Genomic DNA, 27592 nt, shown 5'->3' with positions numbered 1-27592 from the left:
GAAAGAAAAGCACATTTTTTGTCCATTGAAATAACATCAAATTGATCAGAAATACAGTGTAGACATTGTTCATGTTGTAAATTACTATTGTAGCTGGAAACTGATGATTTTTTATGGAATATCTACATAGGTGTACAGAGGCCCATTATCAGCAACCATCACTCCTGTGGTCCAATGGCACGTTGTGTTAACTAATCCAAGTTTATCATTTTAAATGTCTAATTTATTAATTTAATTTATTAATTTATTAAATGTCTCTTCATGAAGGCCATTCTACTGCCAATGTTTGTCTATGGAGATTGGCTGTGTGTTCGATTTTATACACCTGTCAGCAACGGGTTAGGCTGAAATAGCCGAATCCAGTCATTTGAAGGGGTGTCCACATACTTATATATATACTGTATATAGTGTATATAAAAACATTTTCCCTGAAGTATAATTTTTATGGGATTACTAATGTTACTGTCTTCATTACAACAACAAAAATACTTAAATGCATATAATTTTGTCCTTGAAAATGTTAGTTGAAACAATGTAGAATTCCATTAATGGAGGACTGGGTCTACTTAGGAGGGCCAATATGGCCGACCGGTAGTTTCAAAGCCTTATACTCGCCAACACAAAACATGGCCAAATCAATCCAGGGTTTATATACATCATTGGTTACAACTGCTGTCAGTGAGGTTTGGGTTTGTTAAACAATAGCGCTCTCCTCTGGTTAAGATACCATGACAATCAAGATGCAAATGACTGCATATAAAATTGTATAGATAAAAATATGAGACCGCTGGAAAATTAATTATTTGTGAAATACATTTTTTCCCAGGAGCCACCATTATTGTTCTAACATCTCTGAAATCAGAGACGGAAGCGAGACATCGCACGATTTTTACAGTCTATGCATCCCACGCCTTAATTTGTTTCTGTTTCAATGGAAGTCTATGGGCCTGTTCGAAATTGCAGCCGCCTTTGCTGGAATCATTGAAACGTTGGTGAAATGATAACCACCATAACCATTTGCAAAAAATATATTTTCAGTTACATATTTGCTAATTCCAATCATTTTCGCGCAATATATTACAGTTCAAGGGTTGCTATAGGTCGCTGATCCTAGATCAGTCTTTACGATTAAGAATTTGGGCAGTGAGGTAAAGTACTTAAGTGAAAATACTTTAAAGTACTACTTAAGTCGTTTTTGGGGGTATCTGTACTTTACTTTACTATTTATATTTTTGACAACTTTTACTTTTACTCCACTACATTCCTAATATATAATATTGTACTTTTTATTCCATACATTTTTCCTGGCAACCGAAAGTACTCGTTACATTTTGAATGCTTAGCAGGACAGGAAAATAGTTAAATTTACGCACTTATCAAGAGAACACTTGGTCATCCCTACTGCCGCTGTACTGACGGACTCACTAATCACAAATTCATCTTTTGTAAATAATGTCTGTGTGCCCCTGGCAATCCGTACAGTTTAAAAACAAGAAAATGGTGCCTCTGCTTTGCTTAATATAAGGAATTTAAAATGATTTATACTTTTACTTTTGATACTTAAGTATATTTTTTCAATTACATTTACTTTTGATACTTAAGTATATTTAAAACCAAATACTTTGAGACTTTTACTCAAGTAGTATTTTACTGGCTGACTTTCACTTTTACTTGAGTAACTTTCTATTAAGGTGTCTTTACTTTCACTCAAGTATGACTTTTGCGTAGTTTTTTCACCACTGAATTTGGGCAAACCATAAGCCTGCTTTGAGGCCTTCCCCCCTACACTACGTCATCGTCTGCGCTTGTGTGACGCGAGGTCCGCCTCCCTACCGCCCGCGTTATGCCCGCCCCCTCCGTCTCTTCACGGTCTCTTCCCCAGCGACGGAGCTAGGTTGAGTCCACTGCACGGAGTAATAATACTGACACCCGCGACTGACTGAAACCAAGGGGAAGATGGAGCACAGAGACCCTCATTTCAACATATTGTTAGCTACTGATTCTTATAAGGTGAGTGGGCGACACCGGTATGTTAGTGCGATTGTCTGCGTAGTCGTAGGTTCAGTGTGCATGTAATTCTATCAGCCAAGGTGGTTGCATCCTCCAAGGCCATCACGCTTGCCTTGGTGGCTGCCTGTGTCAGATCGTTAGGCCAAATGGGGAGGAGAGAGGGACAGGTAGAAAACGTAGGACCACATTTTGCCTATTTTCATCCCGGATAATTGACGGAATTGCCACCAGCGAATCTACGAAGATGCTCACCTTTGCGCAGCTAGCTGCGCTGGCTAGGCAGGCAGCTAGCTAACGAATGAGCAGAGGATATATTGGCTAAATATGTGTTGTGAATGGGAACGCTATAGCAGCTAATTGAAAAGGCGGTAGCTAGCGCAAGCAAGCAAGCAATGAATGGAGCGGGTCATTTTTCTACCAAAACGTGGGAAGGCTAGCTTTTGCAAGAGACGTAGCTAACAGGCCAGCGTCTCTTGTGCTACTATCCATTTCCTTACTTCAGAAAAAGCAACGGCAGATCCTGAAACAAAAGCGAAACTTTGGTAAGCCTTTGGAGACGCTCCAGGTCTTAGTGCAATCCATTTTTTGACCGTCGATGTTGTCGAAAACGGAGGTGGAATGCGTGCTTTCAGTGCACATCAAATGAGAGATGCATGCTGAATGATTGACTGGGTTTTACATGTTATTTTCTTTGACTAATAATCAGCTGTCTGCTGATGGGTACACTTATAGACCTTGCAAGCAACATTCTGTAGATATGACTGACTGCTTTTGTCAATTACAATACTACGAGAAATGTATGCATTTCTTTGTGGCCCCGTGTCCTGTCATCCAAGCTGTCATATCAGCTGAATCTCTCACTCACAGGTCACAACCCAATATTGCATAGTCTTATTTTATACAATTGTGGCACCACACTATTATATAAACATAGTGGAACTGCTATGGTTCCTCTTTACCAGAGGGACAAAAATAAAGGCTGCACAAAGTACGTTAATCCTATTATTTTTGATGAGCCAGTGTCAACTGTCAATCATTCTCCCTCCTGGTCAGTGCTGTGATGATGCTGTTTTCTGGACTGGTGTGTGTGTAAGGTGGCATTAAACACTTCAGTCCTTTTGGCCTCAGTGTTATACAGTGACTGGTCGGCGTTTGGAACTATAGGGCCTGTTAGGATAGAGAGAGAGAGGGTGGGTGGGAAACTAAAGGCAGGGCACAGGCTACTCTGACTTATACAACATAACATGATGGAGGCTAATAAAGGGGTAATAAAGTAGGCCCTAAGTCCCTAACCGCTGTCCTAAAACCATGGAGGAATATTGGATTATCAGAGTGTTCTGTCTTTGCCATGCAACGCTTACGCAAACTGTTGTTTCACAACCCCCGGTCTGGTAAAATACCCCCCAAAATTGACATTTGTGAACAGAACGGAGTCAAAACGGCTCCAAACATTAGCTTTAATCTTGGTCAATTGTGCTTCATGAAAATATTTTATTTAGTCTTTCTCTCTGCTGTTGAGGCCCTAGATTCAGAGTTTAGAATAACATATCCTGTTGATTATTGTTGTCGTGTGTGTGCATTCAGACTGAGCTGGTTGGCTCCATCCAGCAGCCAGTGACACTCGTGGCTCATCACACGCAGGGGGCTCGTCTCTCTGTCAGAGCGGAGGTCATCGTGGACAGATTCCCAGACCAGCGCTGATCTATGTAGGCGCAGTTCTAGGATCGGCTAACCCATGGGGGGGGGGATGCAAAACGGACTTTTGGTTCATTGGTTCTGTTACTGGTTAGTTCATGAGATCTTGTGGGGGGGGGGGCTAGTGAAGGACGGGGCAGCATTGGTTAATAACCTAGGCCGAGTGACCTGTCGCGTAGGTTATGTCATTGTATGTGCAAGGCCAGTGTAGCCCAGAGGAAGGACGGGGCGAGGGTCAGAAGTAACACAGTTTTACAGTTGACTGAATTCCCGGAAAGTGAGAGAGAGATGGACGTATGTGTGAGTGCCCAGAGGCAAGGACACGGCACTGTGCCAGACAGATATGCCGCTGTAGAGAGGCCAGTGTAATTATATGTACATAGAAGTCGTGGCTAATCAATAAAAGCATCGGCGGCAGATTTGCTCATTACTCTGTGTTTGCGTTATTTACAGTTCCATCTGCTCCACAGCCTGTCTCTCTGTCCCTCTCTTTTTTTTAAAACTGTCCCCAATGTGCCCATCCTCTCTTTCTGTTCCACTTCTCTACACATACCTGGAGAGAGTGAGCCTGGGGGGGGGAAGAGTATCCCTCCAAATGACACAAATGCACCACATTTCACCAGAGCCAACCTTTGACCAATAGTGGGTCATTTGAGATATAGATTCGTGTTAGTACTTCCTCTAGCCTAACTCTGAGAGGAGTTGACTTGATCATGAATACATCATATCAGTCCATCACTTCAGTGATATCTAGTCGGCTCAGTAGGCTTAGAGCCCTAGACACCTCTGTGTGGGTGTGCAACAGAAACAGGCGGCAGATTGCATCGAAATGACTAATGAAGATCACGTTAGTCAATTGTCAGATGACAACCCTTTGAGGCCTTTGGGAGGAGGTGGTCCTGTAATTGGATAGCGGATGGGAGCAATCATCCCTGTATCTGTCTCGTGTCCATCTGTCCTGTGTAGTACAGACGGACAGACAGCGGGACAGGCCTGGTCACTCAGTCTTATCATGGTCCAGCAGGCTGATATCTAGCAGCTGAAAGTTGAGTGAGAGAACTTCCCCTCAGTAAAGGGACACATTTTGGAGTGTTTATGTGGGAACAAATAGCAGCATAACCTTTCTTATGTCTCCGTGGTGTTCGAGGAATGAGGAAACAATTCCGACAGCCATTTGCTTTCTCTGTGCAAACCTGTTACACTACATCTTCCTGTTGCTACATAGGAGAAGCCTGTGACGCTGCGACCAGCAACCTCCGGTTGTGAAAATTATAGTAAAACATTGCCAAGAGAATGTCATATCTACATCACTTCTCTGGAAGGACACCTGAGGGCAACTAACTATACAATCGGGAGCTGTGACATTGTATCCTTGTAGTGAGGCTATTTAAACTGTTATTAAAGATGCACGGTCGAACGTTTGTATAATTTCAGACAGTCATTTTGAAAGTAGTGCTCACACGCCGTAAGTGGTCCCCGGAAAATGCGTACCACGTCACAGATGTGCAGATTCCTGTATGTGCACCACGTCGTTGCTCTCGCTCTCTATCTCCGCTGTGTCCACTGAGCCGTTGGGCCCGCCCTGCAACCTCATTGGATAACGCTGGGCAGGCCTTTTCTTAGCTGAAGTTCATTGGCTGAGACTGGAATTACTAGGCTGGCGCACGTGGGGGGTAATGTCACACATTGGCACATCCAGCCCAAAGCGGGAGGTAAAAAAAAAATATATATACTAGTCACCAAAGTACCTTTCATCCTCTAACTGTCATTTTATAGCCTGAAGTTCTGATGTATTTAATCCATGTTGTCTCCTCCGTCTTTGATCCAGGTGACACACTACAAGCAGTACCCTCCCAACACCAGTAAAGTGTACTCCTACTTCGAGTGCCGCGAGAAGAGAGCTGACCCGACCAAGAACAGAAAAGTCAAGTATGAGACAACGGTCTTCTACGGCCTGCAGTACATCACCAACAAATACTTAAAAGGTAAGGATTGTATTGATGTCCTCATAATGCAAAATATGACATCCAAGCCTATATACATAGCTCTTCTATGAGTTAACATTCTCTACTACTAGGCCTTGCTACTAGTCTGCAGAGTTGAAGTGAACTGAGTGATCCTTCCTGTCTCGGCCAGCAGGAGAATCACTGTCATGTGATCAAGGCTAGCATATAGTTGAATAGGTGCTCAGATGAATTCTACAGCGTGGACTGGCAGCATCTGAGGATCTGTAGCATCTAGACTGAGCAGGGGAGAATCTCAGTTGCATTTCCTTGATTCCTCGCGTCCTCTCTCCACGCCTCCTCAAAACTCACTGAATGAGAAGTTCAGAGGTCTCTCCCCAGGATCACCTTCCAATACTTTGAAAAGCAATCCTTCCTTTCTGCCTCACTTGGTATTTATGATAGACCAGTCCTCTCGCTGTCAAGATCTCACCTGAAGCGTGTGTGTTTGTCTGTATTCTCCTTCTGGAAACTTCTGGTCCTCACAAGGATAGTAAAACCAAACACACACACAAGAAAAAATGCTATTTTTGGCTAGGTTACGGTTACAATTAAGGTTAGGTTTGGTGTTAAGTTTAGGATAAAGGTTAGGGAAAATAGGATTTTGAATTGGAATCAATTGTTTGGTCCCTACAGGGATTCAATGAGCTCTCAAAGTATTGGGGTAGTGACGCATTTGTTGTTGTGTTGGCTCTGTACTTTGGATTTGAAATGATACAATGAAATTACAGCACTGTTTGTACATAGTCCCCCCATTTTAGGGGACCAAAGGTATTGGGACAAATTCACTTATGTGTATCAAAGTAGTCAAAAGTTTAGTATTTGGTCCCATATTCCGAGCACGCGATGATTACATCACGCTTGTGACTCTAAAAACTTGTTGGATGCATTTGCTGTTTGTTTTGGTTGTGTTTTAGATCATTTTGTGCCCAATATAAATGAATGGTAAATACTGTATTGTGTCATTTACAATAAATGTGGCTCCAAAATGACACTACATTATTTACCATTCATTTCTATTGGGCACAACATCTGAAACACAACCAAAACAAACAGCAAATGCATCCAAGAAGGTTGTAGAGTCGCAAGCTTGATGTCATCATTGTGTGCTAGGGATATGGGACCAAATACTAAACTTTTGATTACTTTTATACGATGGAATTTGAGAAGGAGTCGTGGAGAGAGGACGCAAGGAATCAAGGAAATGCAACTGAGATTCTCCCCAGGATCACGTTCCAATACGGTTAAAAGGAATCCTTCCTTTTGATTGATCGAACGTCAGTGGTTAGGATTTCACTATCCAGTAATGTCCGGTCAGGGATTACTCCACGGTAGGAAGTAGGGAAAGAGGACGCCTTTTATTTTCTCCTCTGGCCATCAGTTATTGTAAAGGCAGCTGAGAGGTTTAGCTAGATGTCGTACCTTGGGCAGCCTTGGCCTAGACACTGATCTGAGATCAGTTTCTCACTCCATACCCTAATGGTGCCCGCCCTAAGGTTAACGTTTTGTAGAAGGTTAAGCTGATCCTAGATCTGTTGTTTTGTTCTTCCACACAGCATTAGAGAATGGAACTCAAAGTGATTTCACGGCGAGGCAGGGAGAGGTGCTGTAGAGAGCTTCAGGACTAGCGTGGACCGGAGACAAAGGAACATCTGCTCTTTGAGCCCCAGCAACACAAAGGGCAGCTGCAACTTGGGGCTACTAGCATTAATTCACTACAATGATACAGAGTTCTACTCACAAGAAGTAGCCTTGGAATAAAATTTTCTTAACTTTAAGTTTTTATTTGTACTCAAATAACCTTTTGAAAATACCAGCCGTGTTACTTTATTGCAACAGGAGGTCATATCAAGCACACGTTGTTTTGTGTGTAACTGTTAAGGTGTGATGGTGTGTATGTGTTTTTGCGTGCGTGTAGCTGTATACATTGTGTGTGTGTGTGTGTCTCTAGCCTGTAGCATGTCCTACAGCAGGACAAAGCCGCTCTGTAAGAGGGAGAGAGAAGCTCCTAATTTAATAGCACATGGATGGACTAGAGTTTGGGATTCCAATGCTCCTCTCTCTCCTCCTCCTCTCTCTCCTCCCCCTTCTCTCCCTCTTTTGCTCTCACAAACTGTCATATCTCTCTCTATATCCTATACACCACGTGTTCACTGATGCTTCAACCATTTGAACCTCTTTCTTTTCTTCTCTCCCCTCCCCCCTCCCTCCCTCCCTCCCCCCAGGGAAGGTGGTGACTCCAGAGAAGATCCAGGAAGCGAAGGAGGTGTACAGGGAACACTTCCAGGATGACGTCTTCAACGAGAAGGGCTGGAACTACATACTGGAGGTACACATTCACGTTTGTTTTACTACAGTGAGCTCCTAAAGAATTGGGACAGGTTTGCCTCTGTACTCCAGCACTTTGGATTTCAAATTATACAATGACTATGAGATTAAAGCCTGTCAGCTTTAATTTGAGGGTATTTTCAGTCATATCGGGTGAACCGTTTAGAAATTGCAGCACTTTTTCGTCATAGTCCCCCTATTTTAGGGGACTAAAAGTATTGGGACAAATTCACTTATGTGTATTAAAGTAGTCAAAAGTTTAGTATTTGGTCCCATATTCCTAGCACGCGATGATTACATCAAGCTTGTGACTCTACAACCTTGTTGGATGCATTTGCTGTTTGTTTTGGTTGTGTTTCTGATTTTTTTTGTGGCCAATAGAAATGAATGGTAAATAATGTATTGTGTCATTTTGGAGCCACTTTTAATGTAAATAAGGACAGGACATGTTTCTAAACACTTCTACATTAATGTGGATGCTACCATGATTACGGATAATCCTGAATGAATCGTGCTAACCTCCCCTGTTATTGTAATGGTGAGAGGTTAGCATGTCTTGGGGGTATGATATTTGTGCGTCAGTAACCTCATCATTATTCACGATTCATTCAGGACTATCCGTAATCATGGTAGCATCCACATTCATGTAGAAGTGTTTAGAAACATATTCTATTCTTATTTACAATAAGTGACTCCAAAATGACACAGTACATTATTTACCATTCATTTCTATTGGGCACAAAATGATCTGAAACACAACCAAAACAAACAGGTGTGTAGAGTCACAAGCTTGATATAGTCAATTGCATGCTAGGAATATGGGACCAAATACAACATTTTGACTACTTTAATACAATTGTTTAGGGGGACTATGTGCAAAAAGTGATGTAATTTCATTGTATCAAATCCAAGGTACTGGAGTACATAGCCAAAGCAACAAAAATGTGTCACTCTCCCAATACTTTTGGAGCTCATTGTATCCTTGACCAAACAATTGATTCCCATTAAAAATCCTATTTTCCTTAACACCAAACCCCTACATCTAACCCTAATAGTTTTTTTTAACTTAACCTTTTATTTAACTAGGCAAGTCAGTTAAGAACATATTCTTATTTACAATGACGGCCTACCGGGGAACAGTGGGTTAACTGCCTTGTTCAGGGGCAGAACAACAGATTTTTACCTCGTCAGCTCGGGGATTCGATCCAGCAACCTTTTGGTTACTGGCCCAACGCTCTAACCACTAAGCTACCTGCCGCCCCAAACCCCAACCTAGCCTAAAATAGCCCTTTTACGTGTGTGTTTTTTTGTCTTAATTTTCCTTGTTTTACTATCCTTGTGAGGACTTCTGGTCTCCACGAGGATAGTAAAAGCACACACCCACAAACAGGTTTCAGGTCAGATATTCACAGCGAGAGGACTGCGGGAGAGGCCATAGAGATCACATTAGATGTTTCTCTGACAACACTACCTAATGGTAGACCTTGTACCCAATTAGGCCTACACCATGTGTTCCCTATGAGTACCAGATGTTGAAAATATGTAATTTTGGTGGAAACTTTCAATCTATTTTGCTCACCTGGGTTACTAGTGCTGATCAGGGTCACTTTAATTTGATTAGTGTCCTATCACAATTTTTTTTTTTTGAGAGAGAATTTTAAGATACTTGAAACATACTTTTATTTTACTAATATGATAAAGAAAATGGATCAGACCATGGGCTTTAGGGTGAATGTTGTGTGTTAACTGCAATGGCTGCTGTAAAGGTTGTGTGTGTGTGTTTTGCAGAAGTATGACGGCCACCTACCCATAGAGATCAAGGCGGTGCCGGAGGGAAGTGTGATCCCACGGGGTAACGTCCTCTTCACCGTGGAGAGCACCGACCCAGAATGCTACTGGCTCACCAACTGGGTGGAGGTGAGTGTCAGTGGGGGGGGCGGCAGCAGGTATGTTAGGTCTCCATCAATGTGACTGGATTGGGTCCTTCCTGTCTGTTCCAAATGAATCCTTAGAGTCAGTGTGGCTGTCTGATCTAAAATAAATTGTAATATTTATTTGACTTCACTCCTAACTGACCAAGGCCCTGCCCCTAGAGCACACCACACAACATTGCCACAGTGACTCTGCACTTTTTAATTAACTTATGATGAGAGCCATCAGTCTCTCTATCTGTAAACCTCTTCCTCACGTATCCTGCCTGTGTCTGTCTAGTGTCTAGCCTCGAGTGTTACTAGTTAGCTTCTCTGACTAGGATGGTTTCTATGGGTGCTGCATCACAAATGGCACCCTATTCCCTATATAGAGCACTTCTTTGACCAGAACCCTGAGAATAGGGTGCCGTTTGAGCTAGGGGAGCTAAGCCCCGTCTCCATCTCTCTGTAGCCACTCTGTGCAGAATCACTGATCTACAAATCACCTTGCCTCCTGGATGACTACTCATTTTGCGATCAAGATCAGTGAATCTGTGCGGTGTCTTTCTCACGCCGATCTCCGTGAACGTGCAGAGTAGTTCCACTGAAGAGCAGACCGTAGACTCGCTGGTCTGACACCGCCACGTGATCATATTAACACTGGTCACCAACCGGTCGATCGCCAAACATTTCTGTAGAAAAGCCAACGATAAAGCCTTGCGCTCCTTAAAAAAATATATGTTTTGTCTTGCACTGTTGGTGGTAGGTGCACTTGATTCAGAAGGGTAAGTGAAGTGTTCCCATTTTGAACTATTTAATTTGTCTGAAGAGAGAGCTAAATCAAGTGCGCGCCTACTGCGCTGGCCAATTGCATAGCTCAAACCACTGCCTAGTACAGCTTCCACGGCCCCACGGAAAAGTTTGAAACTAGCCTATATGAGATTTAATACGTTTTAAAACCATGTCCAAAGAGAGACTCTCAAAGAATACAGCAAAGAGATGCTGTTTTTATGAGTAAGTTCATGTTTAAGTTTTCATTCAGCACTGTCAACACTGTTTTTAATTCAACAATTTTACACAACATATGACGCACTTCTTGTTGATTCCACACACGCTACAACCAGCAATGCAGCTGCAATGAATGAGTAGCCAAGTATATCGATAGGCCTGTGTTTTTATTATTGGCAACTCATCGTGTCTATTTTAATATCATGGAATGTTATTTCACTAACTCTGGTCATAAGAACAGCATGAGTGTGTGCATGAATAATGCGGTGCGACTAGAGTTTCGCCATCAGGTGGAAGCCGGTGTCCCCTCTCTCTGGTCAGTCTCACCGGAGGGAGGGAGTAGAGACCGTGAGAGGTGGAACCTCTGCTGCTCCCTCCCGCCACTGAAACTGACCATCAGATGCAGGTACCATCAGTCCAGTAAAATAAAAAAGCGAATTATTTCAATTTATGCTCAGCTGTACCTCGCAAGTTAATAGTGCATAGATATAAAAAATAAAAAAAATAAGTCATATTTTTGTTTTTCTGAGCGGTAGATCTCGGTGCTTTTTGACTCAAAGGTTGGTGACTGCTCTATTATATAGCATATTATGGTTTGGCTCTGGAAGTGTGGCTCTGTTATCCCCATCCCCACTACGGTGCTCAATGGCGCCCTCCTCAGTCTCCACCTGGCATTACTGCTGTAGATCACCTCAGCATCACTGCATGCGTCTATATACAACCAGTCATATAGTAGGCCTGTATGGCTTCAGTTCCTTAAAGATAATTCATTTGTTTCTAGATTATGATGATCATTTTCACATATTGAGTTGTAGTTGTTGGAGCTGTGGCTGGCAACATCTTGAGGTAGCGTGTGAGGGGTCAGGTAACCCTGCAAGGTGTTTCTGACCATGTGGACCGTACAGATGACCCTGCACACACACACACATACACACACACACACACACACGTACACACACTCTCACGTACATGCACACTACACAGCTCCTAGAGGGAGAAATATGACTAAACACACACTCGGACATGGCGTGATAATATTGACTCGCCCGTTCAACGATGACTGGACTGAGACAAAGACCCAGGCATCTCTAGCTGCCAGCGGGCCACGGCTAAGTAACTCTGTCCTGGGCTTGCCATGTAAGGAATCATCCCATCGGACCCTGTGTTGACATGACCTGTCCCTTTGCCAGGGAATGTGGATCTAGCCCCTGAGCCTCCCAAACAGCCCACTTCCCCTTCCACATAGCAGGATAAAGGGTCTGTCAAGAGGGTTGGTTTTGGGTTCATGTTCCAGCTCACTACACTGTGATGGGGTGACTGGAGGGTGTGGATGGGGCTGTGGTGGGGTCAGAGGGATTTTTTGGGGTTCATGGACAGGCACACTACGGTTCAAGGAAGATGGAGGAGAGAGCGGGCGGAGCGGGATCAGGAATGAATGAATGAAAGAGGGAGGGAGAGGGATGGATGGAGGGATAAGAGTGGGAGGTAAGATTGGTGGAGGGAGAGGGAGACGCTTTGAAAATTGTGCTTCGAAAGCTCCAGGCTTGGGCCCATTCTAGCATGGCAATCTACTAACCCCCTCCCCTCTTCCTCCTCCCCTCCAGACCATCCTTGTCCAGGTCTGGTACCCCATCACCGTGGCGACCAACTCCAGGGAGCAGAAGAAGATTCTGGCCAAGTACCTGCTGGAGACCTCTGGCAACCTGGACAAGCTGGAGTACAAGCTGCACGACTTCGGCTACAGGGGAGTTTCCTCACAAGAGGTAGAGGAAGTGTGTGTGTGTGTGTGTGTGTGTGTGTGTGTGTGTGTGTGTGTGTGTGTGTGTGTGTGTGTGTGTGTGTGTGTGTGTGTGTGTGTGTGTGTGTGTGTGTGTGTGTGTGTGTGTGTGTGGGGGGGGGGGCATTCGTAAAGTATTCAGACCCCTTGACTTTTTCCACATTCTGTTACGTTACAGCCTTGTTCTAAGATCTACACACACTACCCCATAACGACAAAGAGAAAACAGGTTTTCAGAATTGTTTGCAAACTAATTATAAATAAAAAAACATACCTAATTTACATTAGTATTCAGTTCCTGTGCTATGAGACTCTCAATTGAGCTCAGGTGCATCCTGTTTCCATTGATCATCCTTGAGATGTTGATTGGAGTCCACCTGTGGTAAATTCAATTGATTTGACATGATTTGGAAAGGCACACACCTGTCTATATAAGGCCCCACAGTTGACAGTGCATGTCAGAGCAAAAACTAAGCCATGAGGTCGAAGGAATTGTCCGTAGTACTCCAAGACAGGATTGTGTTGAGGCACAGATCTGGGGAAGGATACCAAAACATTTCTGCAGCATTGAAGGTCCCCAAGAACACAGTGGCCTCCATCATTCTTAAATGGAATACATTTGGAACCACCAAGACTCTTCCTGTAGCTGGCCGCCAGGCCAAACTTGAGTTATTGGGGGAGAAGGGCCTTGCTCAGGGAGGTGACAAAGAACTTGATGGTCACTGTGACAGAGCTCCAGAGTTCCTCTGTGGAGATGGGAGAACCTTCCAGAAGCACAACCATCTCTGCAGCACTCCACCAATCAGGCCTTTATGGTAGAGTGGCCAGACGGAAGCCACTCCTCAGTAAAAGGCACAGGACAGCCCGCTTGGAGTTTGCCAAAAGGCTCCTAAAGGACTCTGACCATGAGAAACAAGATTCTCTGGTCTGATGAAACCAAGATTGAATGATTTGGCCTGAATGCCAAGAATCATGTCTGGAGGAAACCTGGCACCATCCCTATGGTAAAGCATGGTGCTGGCAGCATCATGCCTGTCGGGAATTTTTTCAGCGGCAGGGAGTCTAGTCAGGATCGAGGGAAAGATGAACGCAGCAAAGTACAGCGAGATCCTTGATGAAAACCTGCTCCAGAGCACTCAGGACCTCAGACTTGGGCTAAGGTTTACCTTTCAACAGGACAACAACCCTAAGCACACAGTCAAGACAATGCAGGAGTGGCTTCGGGACAAGTCTCTGAATGTCCTTGAGTGGCCCAGCCAGAGCCCGGACTTGAACCCGATCAAACATCTTTGGAGAGACCTGAAAATAGCTGTGCAGCAAAGCTCCCCATCCAACCTGACTGAGCTTGAGAGGATCTGCAGAGAAGAATGGGAGAAACTCCCTAAATCCAGGTGTGCCAAGCTTATAGCGTCATACCCAAGAAGACTCAAGGCTGTAATCTCTGCCAAAGGTGCTTCAACAAAGTACTGAGTAAATGGTCTGAATAATTATGTAAATGTGATATTTCCATTTTTTTTAACCTGTTTTTGCTTTGACATTATGGGTTATTGTGTGTAGATTGAGTTGAAAATTATATATAAATATATATATTTTTGTTGATAAGGCTGTAACGTAACAAAGTGGAAAAAGTCAAGGGGTCTGAATACTTTCCGAATGCGCTGTAGGTGTGTGTGTGTGTGACATTTGACTCACCATCTCTCTTCCCCATTTCAGACGGCAGGTATCGGAGCCTCTGCCCACCTGGTGAACTTTAAGGGCACAGACACAGTGGCTGGCATCGGCGTGATTAAGAAGTACTACGGCACCAAAGACCCCGTGCCTGGCTTCTCTGTGCCCGCCGCGGAGCACAGGTAATAACGTCAGGACACACAGTTAACACGCTAACATCTTTCTTGGTACCGAATCAATCAAATTACACTTGTATAGGCCTTCTCAGCCCCAGATAGCAAGCAGGAGGGGATGGCTTTGATATCCAAATATCAAATGCTATGCTTGTATAGGCCATTGATAACAGTACACACACAGGAGATCAGGAGATGTACAGTACATCTCTAGCTGAGTTGGTTGTACCACTGCTCCACTGCACCATTCATTTGCACCGTTGGGTGCTGGAAGTTCGGTTCCAGAGGCCCTGGCCTGGTCACTGTGGTTACGGAATCACGCCGGTCCATTTTAGTTTAATCTTTCAGAGACACAGTCACACTCCTCTCCATATGATACACACAGTACTCTACCATCCCCCTCACTCGCTGGGTTCTCCAAGGTGGTAGATAGCAATGCATTTGGAGATACGTCCCTCATTTCTTTGCTAATAGATTTGATAGCGTTAAATAAAGATCAAATTGTAATTGAGGCAAGCGTAATGCACGGATGGATTCAGAAAGAAACTAAAAGGACATAGCTAGCTAGCTACAGTTCACTGTTGTGGACATGAGCTCCTGGAAGTCCAGTTTCTGCAAAGTGTTGATAAGGATGCCCTCTAGTGGTGGCACTGCAGCTCCATGTGGAAGAGTTCATAGGGAGAGGGATATGTTTTGTTGTCTTCAGTAAATCTGATCTCTTTTGTATTCTCCCTCTTTCTCGCCAGCACAATCACAGCGTGGGGCAAGGACCACGAGCGAGATGCCTTTGAGCACATCGTGAGGCAGTTTCCCAACGTGCCCGTGTCTATCGTCAGTGACAGCTATGACATCTACAACGCCTGTGAGAAGATCTGGGGAGAAGACCTGAGGAGCCTCATTGAGTCCCGCAGCGCTGACGCCCCACTGGTGGTCCGTCCCGACTCAGGGGACCCCCTGGATACCGTACTGAAGGTAACACTAGGCCTAGCTCGACCCTAAGTCAACCCCCTTAAGCCCCTCGTCGTCCTCCCAACTTGGGGAAGCCTGTGGATAACGTACTGAAGGTAGGTCCCAATCAGGTCCTCTGAGAAAGTACTAACGCAATACTGAATATTATTGGCCAGATCCTAAGTTGAGAAAGATGCACACGAATTCAACGTCCATCTTAATCTGCCATTTGATATGACTAGAATAATATTCCGATATGCCGTTTAGCAGACGCTTTTATAGTCATGCACGCCTACGTTTTATGTACAGGCGGTCCCAGGAATCGAACCCACTATCTTAGCGTTGCGAGTTCCATGCGGGGGGTTGCATGATTTGGGTGATATTTTGAGCTATGACCGGGCTTCTGTAGTTGAGATTGAGCCGTATGGAAGCCCTCTCAGTCGGTGCTGTATGTTCCTCGCATACAGATTTAGCATTCTTGTTAAAAAAAAAAAAACGTGCTTCCTCCACTCAGGTGCTGGAGATCCTGGGGAAGAAGTTTATCCCTACGGAGAATGCCAAAGGCTACAAAGTTCTGCCGCCCTATATCAGAGTTATACAGGGGGACGGAGTGGACATCAACACCCTGCAAGAGGTACACGCACACACACACACATGGACACACAAACACACACAGGCAGTATTAACAGTGCATGTGTCTGTGTGTGTAGATCGTGGAGGGGATGAAGCAGCATCGGTGGAGCATTGAGAACATCGCCTTTGGCTCTGGAGGGGCTCTGCTGCAGAAACTGACCAGGGATCTGCTCAACTGCTCCTTTAAATGCAGCTACGTGGTCACCAACGGCCTGGGGGTGAGCAGAGCATTACACGCATGCACACACACCATCACATACACACACACACACATGGATACTGTATGCTATATTACAGTGGGGTCTTAAATTGACACTTTTGATAAAGATGACCAGAAATGACTGTGAAATCAATCATTCAAATACTGAGCTAAATTGTATGCTAGAAAAATTGGGAAATTATTTTATGCTAATACAATTGCTCAGAGAAAGAGATTTTGTTTAACTAGTAATACTTTTTTTCTCGAAGGTAGGGGTCAAAATGATTGACACCCTGTTTTCAATACCTCACCTTGCGAGAATAACGGCACCGAGAACACATTGGGAGGGATCTTAGGCCATTCCTCTATACAGAACAACATGTGTTGAAAATCCCAAATTGTTTGCGTAGTCAACTTACACACAGCTCTGACACACACAGACATGCCACCAGGGGTCTTTTCATAGTCCCCAGATCCAGAACAAATTCAAGAAATTGTACAGTATTATAGAGCCCTTATTGCATGGAACTTCCTTCCATCTAATATTGCTCAAATGAACAGCAAACCTGGTTTCAAAAAACAGATAAAGCAACACCTCGCAGCACAACGCCTCTCCCCTATTTGACCTAGATAGTTTGTGTGTATGCATTGATATGTAGGCTACATGTGCCTTTTTTGAAAATATATGTAGTTCTGTCCTTGAGCTGTTCTTGTCTAATGATGTTCTGTATTATGTCATTCTGTATTATGTTTCATGTTTTGTGTGGACCCCAGGAAGAATAGCTGCTGCTTTTGCAACAGCTAATGGGGATCCTAATAAAATACCAAATCCTTCCAGATCCTTGATATCCATCGTCTGCGCTTATAGACTACCCTTTTTCAATTCAAACCACAGGTTTTCAATGGGTCCTGAGACTGAGTTGGCCATTGCAACATGTTGATTAACAATTCCTTTGAGGGTTTTGGTGTGTGCTTGGAGTTCTTGTTTTGCTGGAAGATCCACTTGCTGCCAAGTTTCAGCCCCCTGGCAGAGGCGACCAGATTTTTGGCAAAACAATATCCTGGTAGTTCATGATGCCGTTGACCGTAACAACCCCAGGACCAGTGGAAGCAATATAGCCCTATAACATTAGAGATCCACTACCATATTTTACAATGGGGTTCTTTTCTGCTCATGCGTTCTCATTTCAACACCAAAACCCACCACTGGTGGGCGTGGCCAAAGAGCTCTAATTTCATGTCATCTGACCAAAGCACCAATCTACATGACCAAAGCACCAATCCACATGACAATGCAGGTTTAGCGAACTTCAGGCGTTTACATTTGTTGGATGAAAACAATCCGGTAGGTGGATACACATCCTGCTAAAAGTGCAAGCAGGTATTTGTTTACTGTAATTCAGTTAATTGTTACATTTTAATTCAGGCTTTTGTTCATTTAGACCATACGCAGGTCATATACATTTAAACCTGTGCGGCTGGTAAAAGTTTGAGTATACTGTTATGCAGATGAATGAGGACCCAAAAGCGACGTAATAGTAACAGAGTCTTTATTCCAGTATAAAACAAATAATGATACTCCTGGATATAAATCAATGGAAATCCAAAACAGGAAACTGAAATCCTCTCGTCAATAGAGAGGAACGACTGGAGACGCGACCACAGACTGCAGGTCGCTTCAGGAAGGCACAGGCCGTAGCTGACATAGACACCTGCTCACACGCAGCATCTGAAGAAGGTAAAAGAACACGACAGGGCGGAACAAGACACAGGAACTGCAAACATAAAACAAGAATCCGACAAGGACAGGAGCGGAAAACAGAGGGAGAAATAGGGACTCTAATCAGAGGGCAAAATAGGGGACAGGTGTGAAAGAGTAAATGAGGTCGTAGGGAGAATGAGAAACAGCTGGGAGCATGAACGGAACGATAGAGAGAGAGAAAGAGAAAGAACCTAATAAGACCAGCAGAGGGAAGCACAGGGACAAGACATGATCAAAGACAAAACATGACAGTACCCCCCCACTCACCGAGCGCCTCCTGGCGCACTCGAGGAGGAACCCTGGCGGCAACGAAGGAAATCATCGATCAACGAACGGTCCAGCACGTCCCGAGATGGAACCCAACTCCTCTCCTCAGGACCGTAACCCTCCCAATCCACTAAGTACTGGTGACCACGTCCCCGAGAACGCATGTCCATGATCTTCCGTACCTTGTAAATAGGAGCGCCCTCGACAAGGACGGGGGGGGGGGGGGGAAGACGAACGGGGGCGCGAAGAAAAGGCTTGACACAGGAGACATGGAAGACAGGGTGGACGCGACGAAGATGTTGCGGAAGAAGCAGTCGCACAGCGACAGGATTGACGACCTGAGAGACACGGAACGGACCAATGAACCGCGGAGTCAACTTGCGAGAAGCTGTCGTAAGGGGAAGGTTACGAGTGGAAAGCCACACTCTCTGACCGCGACAATACCTAGGACTCTTAATCCTACGCTTATTGGCGGCTCTCACAGTCTGCGCCCTGTAACGGCAAAGTGCAGACCTGACCCTCCTCCAGGTGCGCTCACAACGTTGGACAAAAGCCTGAGCGGAGGGAACGCTGGACTCGGCGAGCTGGGACGAAAACAGAGGAGGCTGGTAGCCAAGACTACTCTGAAACGGGGACAGCCCGGTAGCAGACGAAGGAAGCGAGTTGTGAGCGTACTCAGCCCAGGGGAGCTGTTCTGCCCAAGACGCAGGGTTTCGAAACGAAAGGCTGCGTAAAATGCGACCAATCGACTGATTGGCCCTTTCTGCTTGACCGTTAGACTGGGGATGAAACCCGGAAGAGAGACTGACGGAAGCACCAATCAAACGACAGAACTCCCTCCAAAACTGTGACGTGAATTGCGGACCTCTGTCTGAAACGGCGTCTAACGGGAGGCCATGAATTCTGAACACATTCTCAATGATGATTTGTGCCGTCTCCTTAGCGGAAGGAAGCTTAGCGAGGGGAATGAAATGTGCCGCCTTAGAGAACCTATCGATAACCGTAAGAATCACAGTCTTCCCCGCAGACGAAGGCAGACCGGTAATAAAGTCTAAGGCGATGTGAGACCATGGTCGAGAAGGAATGGGAAGCGGTCTGAGACGACCGGCAGGAGGAGAGTTACCTGACTTAGTCTGCGCGCAGTCCGAACAAGCAGCCACGAAACGACGCGTGTCCCGCTCCTGAGTAGGCCACCAAAACCGCTGGCGAATAGAAGCAAGCGTACCCCGAACGCCGGGGTGGCCAGCTAACTTGGCAGAGTGAGCCCACTGAAGAACAGCCAGACGAGTAGAGACAGGAACGAACAGAAGGTTACTAGGACAAGCGCGCGGCGACGCAGTGTGAGTGAGTGCTTGCTTTACCTGTCTCTCAATTCCCCAGACAGTCAACCCGACAACACGCCCTTCAGGGAGAATCCCCTCGGGGTCGGTAGAAGCCACAGAAGAACTAAAGAGACGGGATAAGGCATCAGGCTTGGTGTTCTTATTTCCCGGACGATAGGAAATCACGAACTCGAAACGAGCGAAAAACAACGCCCAACGAGCTTGACGTGCATTAAGTCGTTTGGCCGAACGGATGTACTCAAGGTTCTTATGGTCAGTCCAAACGACAAAAGGGACGGTCGCCCCCTCCAACCACTGTCGCCATTCGCCTATGGCTAAGCGGATGGCGAGCAGTTCGCGGTTACCCACATCATAGTTGCGTTCCGATGGCGACAGGCGATGAGAAAAGTAAGCGCAAGGATGGACCTTATCGTCAGACTGGAAGCGCTGAGACAGAATGGCTCCCACGCCCACCTCTGAAGCGTCAACCTCGACAATGAATTGTTTAGTGACGTCAGGAGTAACAAGGATAGGAGCGGATGTAAAACGCTTCTTGAGGAGATCAAAAGCTCCCTGGGCGGAACCGGACCACTTAAAGCAAGTCTTGACAGAAGTCAGAGCGGTGAGAGGGGCAGCCACTTGACCGAAATTACGAATGAAACGCCGATAGAAATTAGCGAAACCGAGAAAACGCTGCAACTCGACACGTGACTTAGGGACGGGCCAATCGCTGACAGCCTGAACCTTAGCGGGATCCATCTGAATGCCTTCAGCGGAAATAACAGAACCGAGAAAAGTGACAGAGGAGACATGAAAGGCGCACTTCTCAGCCTTCACGTAGAGACAATTCTCTAAAAGGCGCTGGAGTACACGTCGAACGTGCTGAACATGAATCTCGAGTGACGGTGAAAAAAATCAGGATATCGTCAAGGTAAACGAAAACAAAAATGTTCAGCATGTCTCTCAGTACATCATTAACTAATGCCTGAAAGACAGCTGGAGCATTAGCGAGACCGAACGGCAGAACCCGGTATTCAAAATGCCCTAACGGAGTGTTAAACGCCGTTTTCCACTCGTCCCCCTCTCTGATGCGTACGAGATGGTAAGCGTTACGAAGGTCCAACTTAGTAAAGCACCTGGCTCCCTGCAAAATCTCGAAGGCTGACGACATAAGGGGAAGCGGATAACGATTCTTAACCGTTATGTCATTCAGCCCTCGATAATCCACGCAGGGGCGCAGAGTACCGTCCTTCTTCTTAACAAAGAAAAATCCCGCTCCGGCGGGAGAGGAAGAAGGCACCACGGTACCGGCGTCGAGAGAAACAGACAGATAATCCTCGAGAGCCTTACGTTCGGGAGCCGACAGAGAGTATAGTCTACCCCGAGGGGGAGTGGTCCCCGGAAGGAGATCAATACAACAATCATACGACCGGTGAGGAGGAAGGGAGCTGGCTCTGGACCGACTGAAGACCGTGCGCAGATCATGATATTCCTCCGGCACTCCTGTCAAATCACCAGGTTCCTCCTGAGTAGAGGGGACAGAAGACACAGGAGGGATAGCAGACATTAAACACTTCACATGACAAGAAACGTTCCAGGATAGAATAGAATTACTAGACCAATTAATAGAAGGATTATGACATACTAGCCAGGGATGACCCAAAACAACAGGTGTAAAAGGTGAACGAAAAATCAAAAAGGAAATGGTCTCACTGTGGTTACCAGATACTGTGAGGGTTAAAGGTAGTGTCTCACATCTGATACTGGGGAGAGGACTACCATCTAAGGCGAACATGGGCGTGGGCTTCCCTAACTGTCTGAGAGGAATGTCATGTTTCCGAGCCCATGCTTCGTCCATAAAACAACCCTCAGCCCCTGAGTCTATCAAGGCACTGCAGGAAGCAGCCGAACCGGTCCAGCGTAGATGGACCGACAAGGTAGTACAGGATCTTGATGGAGAGACCTGAGTAGTAGCGCTCACCAGTAGCCCTCCGCTTACTGATGAGCTCTGGCTTTTACTGGACATGACATGACAAAATGTCCAGCAGAACCGCAATAGAGGCAAAGGCGGTTGGTGATTCTCCGTTCCCTCTCCTTAGTCGAGATGCGAATACCTCCCAGCTGCATGGGCTCAGTCTCTGAGCCGGTGGGAGGAGATGGTTGAGATGCGGAGAGGGGAAGCACCGTTAACGCGAGCTCTCTTCCACGAGCTCGATGACGAAGATCTATCCGTCGTTCTATGCGGATGGCGAGTGCAATCAAAGAGTCCACGCTGGAAGGAACCTCCCGGGAGAGAATCTCATCCTTAACCTCAGCGTGAAGTCCCTCCAGAAAACGAGCGAGCAACGCCGGCTCGTTCCAGTCACTGGAGGCAGCAAGAGTGCGAAACTCTATAGAGTAATCCGTTATGGATCGATCACCTTGACATAGGGAAGCCAGGGCCCTGGAAGCCTCCTTCCCAAAAACTGAACGATCAAAAACCCGTATCATCTCCTCTTTAAAGTTCTGATAATCGTTAGAACACTCAGCCCTTGCCTCCCAGATAGCTGTGCCCCACTCCCGAGCCCGACCAGTAAGGAGTGATATGACGTAAGCGATCCGAGCTCTCTCTCTTGAGTACGTGTTGGGCTGGAGAGAGAACACAATATCACACTGGGTGAGAAAGGAGCGACACTCAGTGGGCTGCCCAGAGTAACATGGTGGGTTATTAACCCTAGGTTCCGGAGACTCGGAAGACCAGGAAGTAGCTGGTGGCACGAGACGAAGACTCTGAAACTGTCCAGAGAGATCGGAGACCTGAGCGGCCAGGGTCTCAACGGCATGACGAGCAGCAAACAATTCCTGCTCGTGTCTGCCGAGCATAGCTCCCTGGAACTCGACGGCAGTGTTGAGAGAATCCGTAGTCGCTGGGTCCATTCTTGGTCGGATTCTTCTGTTATGCAGATGAATGAGGACCCAAAAGCGACGTAATAGTAACAGAGTCTTTATTCCAGTATAAAACAAATAATGATACTCCTGGATATAAATCAATGGAAATCCAAAACAGGAAACTGAAATCCTCTCGTCAATAGAGAGGAACGACTGGAGACGCGACCACAGACTGCAGGTCGCTTCAGGAAGGCACAGGCCGTAGCTGACATAGACACCTGCTCACACGCAGCATCTGAAGAAGGTAAAAGAACACGACAGGGCGGAACAAGACACAGGAACTGCAAACATAAAACAAGAATCCGACAAGGACAGGAGCGGAAAACAGAGGGAGAAATAGGGACTCTAATCAGAGGGCAAAATAGGGGACAGGTGTGAAAGAGTAAATGAGGTCGTAGGGAGAATGAGAAACAGCTGGGAGCATGAACGGAACGATAGAGAGAGAGAAAGAGAAAGAACCTAATAAGACCAGCAGAGGGAAGCACAGGGACAAGACATGATCAAAGACAAAACATGACATATACCCTACAAAATAAATGAATGCTAATTTTGCAGCCTATAGCCTATTCGATTCTGGGAGTTGTTTATATAAGTTTCAATTAAACTATTTGATTATCGAAACAATATTGAATGTATGTCAGCTATAGGCTTTCATTGGGTAAGAAGGCTAATTAGAATAATTTCCCCCCCCCCTTTTTTCCCCCCTAAGCAATTTCAGTCGCATTGTGAAAATAAGAAGATATCGTTCTTAATTTCCTTTTTATCCAAATGTTGAATAGACATGCAGACAAATCAATTCATACAGGAACGGGGAATAGCCTACTAGCCTATACTACTCTGGAGTCATAAAAACAATTAAATACATTATTATTTGTCGGGTTGCGGAGAAAAATCTGTCCTGATGGCAGGTCTCGGGTGGGGCTCGGAATTGACGTGGCTGGCGAGGGCGGGTGCATCTCCAAAAAAAACTGGCCCGTGCAGGACTCTTAACACAGACACACATCCATGCCTACCTTCACTGGAAAGAGAAGTGTAACTGTTTTTAATATTTGGTGTCAGGTGAATGTGTTCAAGGACCCGGTGGCGGACCCTAACAAAAGGTCAAAGAAAGGTCGTCTGTCTCTGCACCGGACAGCGAGCGGGGACTTTGTCACTCTGGAGGAGGGCAAGGGAGACCTGGAGGAGTACGGCGTGGTGAGCTGAGTTCACGTATCATACTCCCACATCAATGCATTCCAATAGCCTTTGTAAATAACTGTTGTTTTAGTTACTGAGGTTTGTCAAATGTGACCTCTTTTTATTGAGGTTAGTCAATTAGCCACTTCACTGATGGTCATTTGTTATTTTCCCTCTCGTCTCCCTCCCTCCAGGACCTGTTACACACAGTGTTTCAGAATGGGAAAATTGTCAAGACGTACACGTTCGATGACGTCAGAGACAATGCCAAGATAACGGACAGTGACCTCAAGGAGCTCCTCCACTGAGGGGCCACTGACCCCTGAACCCCTGACCTCCATCACCCCACCGGAGGCGGCACACTGCTAATGACGCCCCCCCCCCCCTTCCCTCAAACCCCACCCTCCCAGAAGCACTGTCCTCCACTGGAGAGGAGACACACACACACACACGTCCAAACCTACACCTGAGTGAAGGCCAAGGGATAGAGAGAGTAGTGAGTGAGTGAGGGAGAGCAAGTGGAGTGAGTGAAACAAGTAAGTGATAAAGATAAAGGGAGTTGAGTGAGATAAATGAGAGCGAAAGAGAGATAGAAGGAACACATTCACACTGACTGTACCCTGTGTTGTGTGTACAGAGCTGTTTTAAAGTCATTCATAATCTACATAGTTAGCGTTGTCTTTTAGTGATGGATGGAACGATATCGTGGTATATAAATCATTTAAACTGCGGTTACGTTACAGTGTTTATATGACCAAGTGTTGATAAGTTGATCACAGGAATGGAGATACTGTTTCTACTGTGTTCACGAAAGTTCCCGAACTTTGTGTGGTTCTAGAACTGAGAGGTATATGTTTAATGTTCCTGAGTGGATGTTTGTGTGTGCGTGTGTGCGTGCTGACAGTTTCTTCCTTTTTAAAGGAACGTTATATTCCTTTATGCAAATGAATTTGCTGATCAGGGGAACACATACTCTACCTTTTAAGTTGTTGGCCTTTTCTTTTCTTTTTTTTTAATAAGTTTTCCCCTGGATCTTTAGAAGACACTACCCACACATGAGCAAGTCGCCATGTAGAAGCCAACTAATCATGTTGCTTAAACACTGTCTACAGAACTGCACGACACAGTCTGTATGTCTGAAATGGCACCTTATTCCCTTTACCAGTAAAAAGTATTGCACTGATTAGGGTGTCATTTTGGACTCACACACAGAGTCAAATCTCTCTATTTGTGGCACCTTTTATTTGTGTAAAAGTACAAATATTTGTTACACATACGTTTTTCTTTGCTTTAGAGAACAGTAAGGCATTTGTCGCTGATATTGAATTATGGGGAACTTTTCCGTAGAGCTTGATTTGACTTTTGTGATACCATTGTGGTTGGTTCTTACCTCCAGAAATCATTTATTTTTTATGACAAAGGTAAATATTGGCAGATTATTTCCAGTAAATCTTCATATTTACAAGGATGTGGCCAAACTGTCTTCTCACGTGTATATAACAACTGCATTATACTGCGGGAGGGCAAGGTAGGGAGAAAAAGCGGATTTTTATTTTTTTTTGTCTAATTCCCATTTTCTACCAATACAGAATCCTCCACACTGCTTGTTTGTTGTATGGCAGGTGTTATGTCAGCTTTTAGCAAATGTTTGTTTGTGTGTAGAGTACTGTTTAAAAATTCTGGTAACTTTCCCAGAAACCCCGATTGAAAGATTCCGGGAATCAGGAGGGAATACGCACGGAATCCAGAACCCTCCAACCAGGATTTCTTGATTACCGGAATTTTACAATCCTGGTATAGTCTTGTATGAATGCTGTTTTGAAAATAATACTTGTGAATTATATTTTTGTTTTATTATATGTTGGTTGTCCCAAATTGTTTCCCAAAACTGAACATATCTGATATTTTAAACTAACATTACTGTTGCAATGTCTACATATTAGAAACAACATCCTGTCAATTTGAAATGTTTGATTTAATGATTTAAATTGCTTTGGTTTTTTGGTGTAGTTGGAGAATTAAATAATTACAACTTATGTGTGAATCTTTGGATAAAAAATGAATTTATTGTGTTCTGTTCTCTATTTATTGGCGGGGCCCCTCATGATTGAGTTCCATAGACATCATATATTAATTCATATATGTCATTGATAAAGTCAGTCATCTGCACCAATATGTACAGTAGGCTCCTCGGAGTAAGGGGAGGACCATCCTCAGTGAATTTAAGATTTTTTTTAAATTGTAAAACATTTAAAATGTTATCCTTTTTAGATAAAACTATACAAAATATAATCATGTCACCAAATAACTGATTAAAACACTATTTTGCAAAGAAGGTCTATAGTAGCCTCAACAGCACTCTAGGGTAGCACCATGGTGTAGCCGGAGGACAGCTAGCTTCCATCCTCCTGTGATGGACATTTTTATATTGTGAAAAGACAACCTTGAAAATGTTCATCTTGTCTTGGTGTCATAAATAATCCTTGGTTCCAGCCTGTGCTTGGTAAAGATATGAGGGGGGCGACACAACCTCCTCCTTAGGACCATCTGGCCGAACGCCCAGAATAAGTTTTTTAAGTTAAGATAGGAGACTGCCAGACATGCCGGAACCAACCCTATGAACTATGCCTATGTAACATGTTTATAACTAGTATATAAGGGATAACGGGACTGTCCCAAAGAAGAGAGCTCCTTATCGACATGTGTACTTGATGCATTGAGTTGGTTGGAACTTCTCCAGCGCGCTGATAATAATGATTGACTTTGAGTGTCCCTGTGTAGAATTTCTACAACTATTTGGTGTCACAAATAGGACGATGGATTCTGCCTGCGGAGCTTTCCAGTGGGGGTCTGCGAGGAAAACCGTTGGCACATTTTATGAAGCGTGAGGGAAATTCCAGTCTGACCAAAAGAGGACGAGACCCCCAGACCAGACCCTTCCTGTGAGCTGCCCAGGAGGAGACAATTCACCCACAAACAAACGAGGGACACGGAAATGGATTACACTAAGTCCCTTTTAAATGAATTTGTATAAAAATCTATAATAATAAAACAAATGAAACTAAACAAAAATTGAGGGTACCACTAGTCCTGAGTCAAGTAATAGCACGTAGTGGGTGTGAGTTGCGTGTGTAGTGGATGGGAAAGTTGTGAGTGTGGAGTTACTGAGTGAATGTGTGAAAGTGCATGTTATTGTATTTGGCAAGACTATAGAGGCTATAGCGTTTGACTATAAAAACGATATATACTATGGATGCTGTAGGGACTGTGATGCTATAGGGACTATGGATGCTCAGGGACTATAGATACTGTAGAGACTATGGCGACTGTAGAGACTATAGAGGAACCGTGGCAGTGACACATATGACAGAAGAAGCCTAGAGATAGTCTTCGAGAGAAGACTAGAGCGAGGGCAAGTAACGGTATCATGCCCCACTGACAGCTGTCTGTAGGCATTTATAAGAGAAGTGTCTACGTGGTCTGCAGCAACTGATAATAGCACAAGGTGCTATTCTATATGTATAATGAAGATACATATGCTGCTCCCAGACAGGCTAAATAACTTTTTTGCTCGCTTTGAGGACAATACAGTGCCACTGACACGGCCCGCTACCAAAACCTGCGGGCTCTCCTTCACTGCAGCCGAGGTGAGTAAAACATTAAACATGTTAACCCTCGCAAGGCTGCAGGCCCAGACAGCATTCCCAGCTGCGTCCTCAGAGCATGCGCAGACCAGCTGGCTGGTGTGTTTACGGACATATTCAATCAATCCTTATCCCAGTCTG

At 45.0% G+C, this 27592-nt stretch overlaps 1 protein-coding gene across 1 annotated transcript; it reads left to right on the top strand.

The window, feature by feature from the left end:
• The first annotated feature begins 1858 nt into the window (after positions 1 to 1858).
• LOC139534228 (nicotinamide phosphoribosyltransferase-like) lies at positions 1859 to 25851 on the top strand. Its single transcript, XM_071333172.1, has 11 exons — positions 1859 to 2010; positions 5534 to 5690; positions 7934 to 8037; positions 9825 to 9953; positions 12559 to 12717; positions 14445 to 14581; positions 15319 to 15544; positions 16035 to 16154; positions 16231 to 16371; positions 23691 to 23825; positions 24002 to 25851. The coding sequence occupies exons 1-11, from the start codon at positions 1957 to 1959 to the stop codon at positions 24113 to 24115; spliced, it is 1476 nt and encodes a 491-aa protein (XP_071189273.1). The 5' UTR covers positions 1859 to 1956; the 3' UTR covers positions 24116 to 25851.
• The last annotated feature ends 1741 nt before the right edge of the window (positions 25852 to 27592 follow it).

The sequence above is a fragment of the Salvelinus alpinus genome, chromosome 11 (assembly GCF_045679555.1).
Source record: "Salvelinus alpinus chromosome 11, SLU_Salpinus.1, whole genome shotgun sequence".
NCBI lineage: Eukaryota > Metazoa > Chordata > Actinopteri > Salmoniformes > Salmonidae > Salvelinus > Salvelinus alpinus.
Note: the sequence above shows the minus strand (reverse complement) of the source record. Positions and strands in the feature narration are given on the sequence as shown.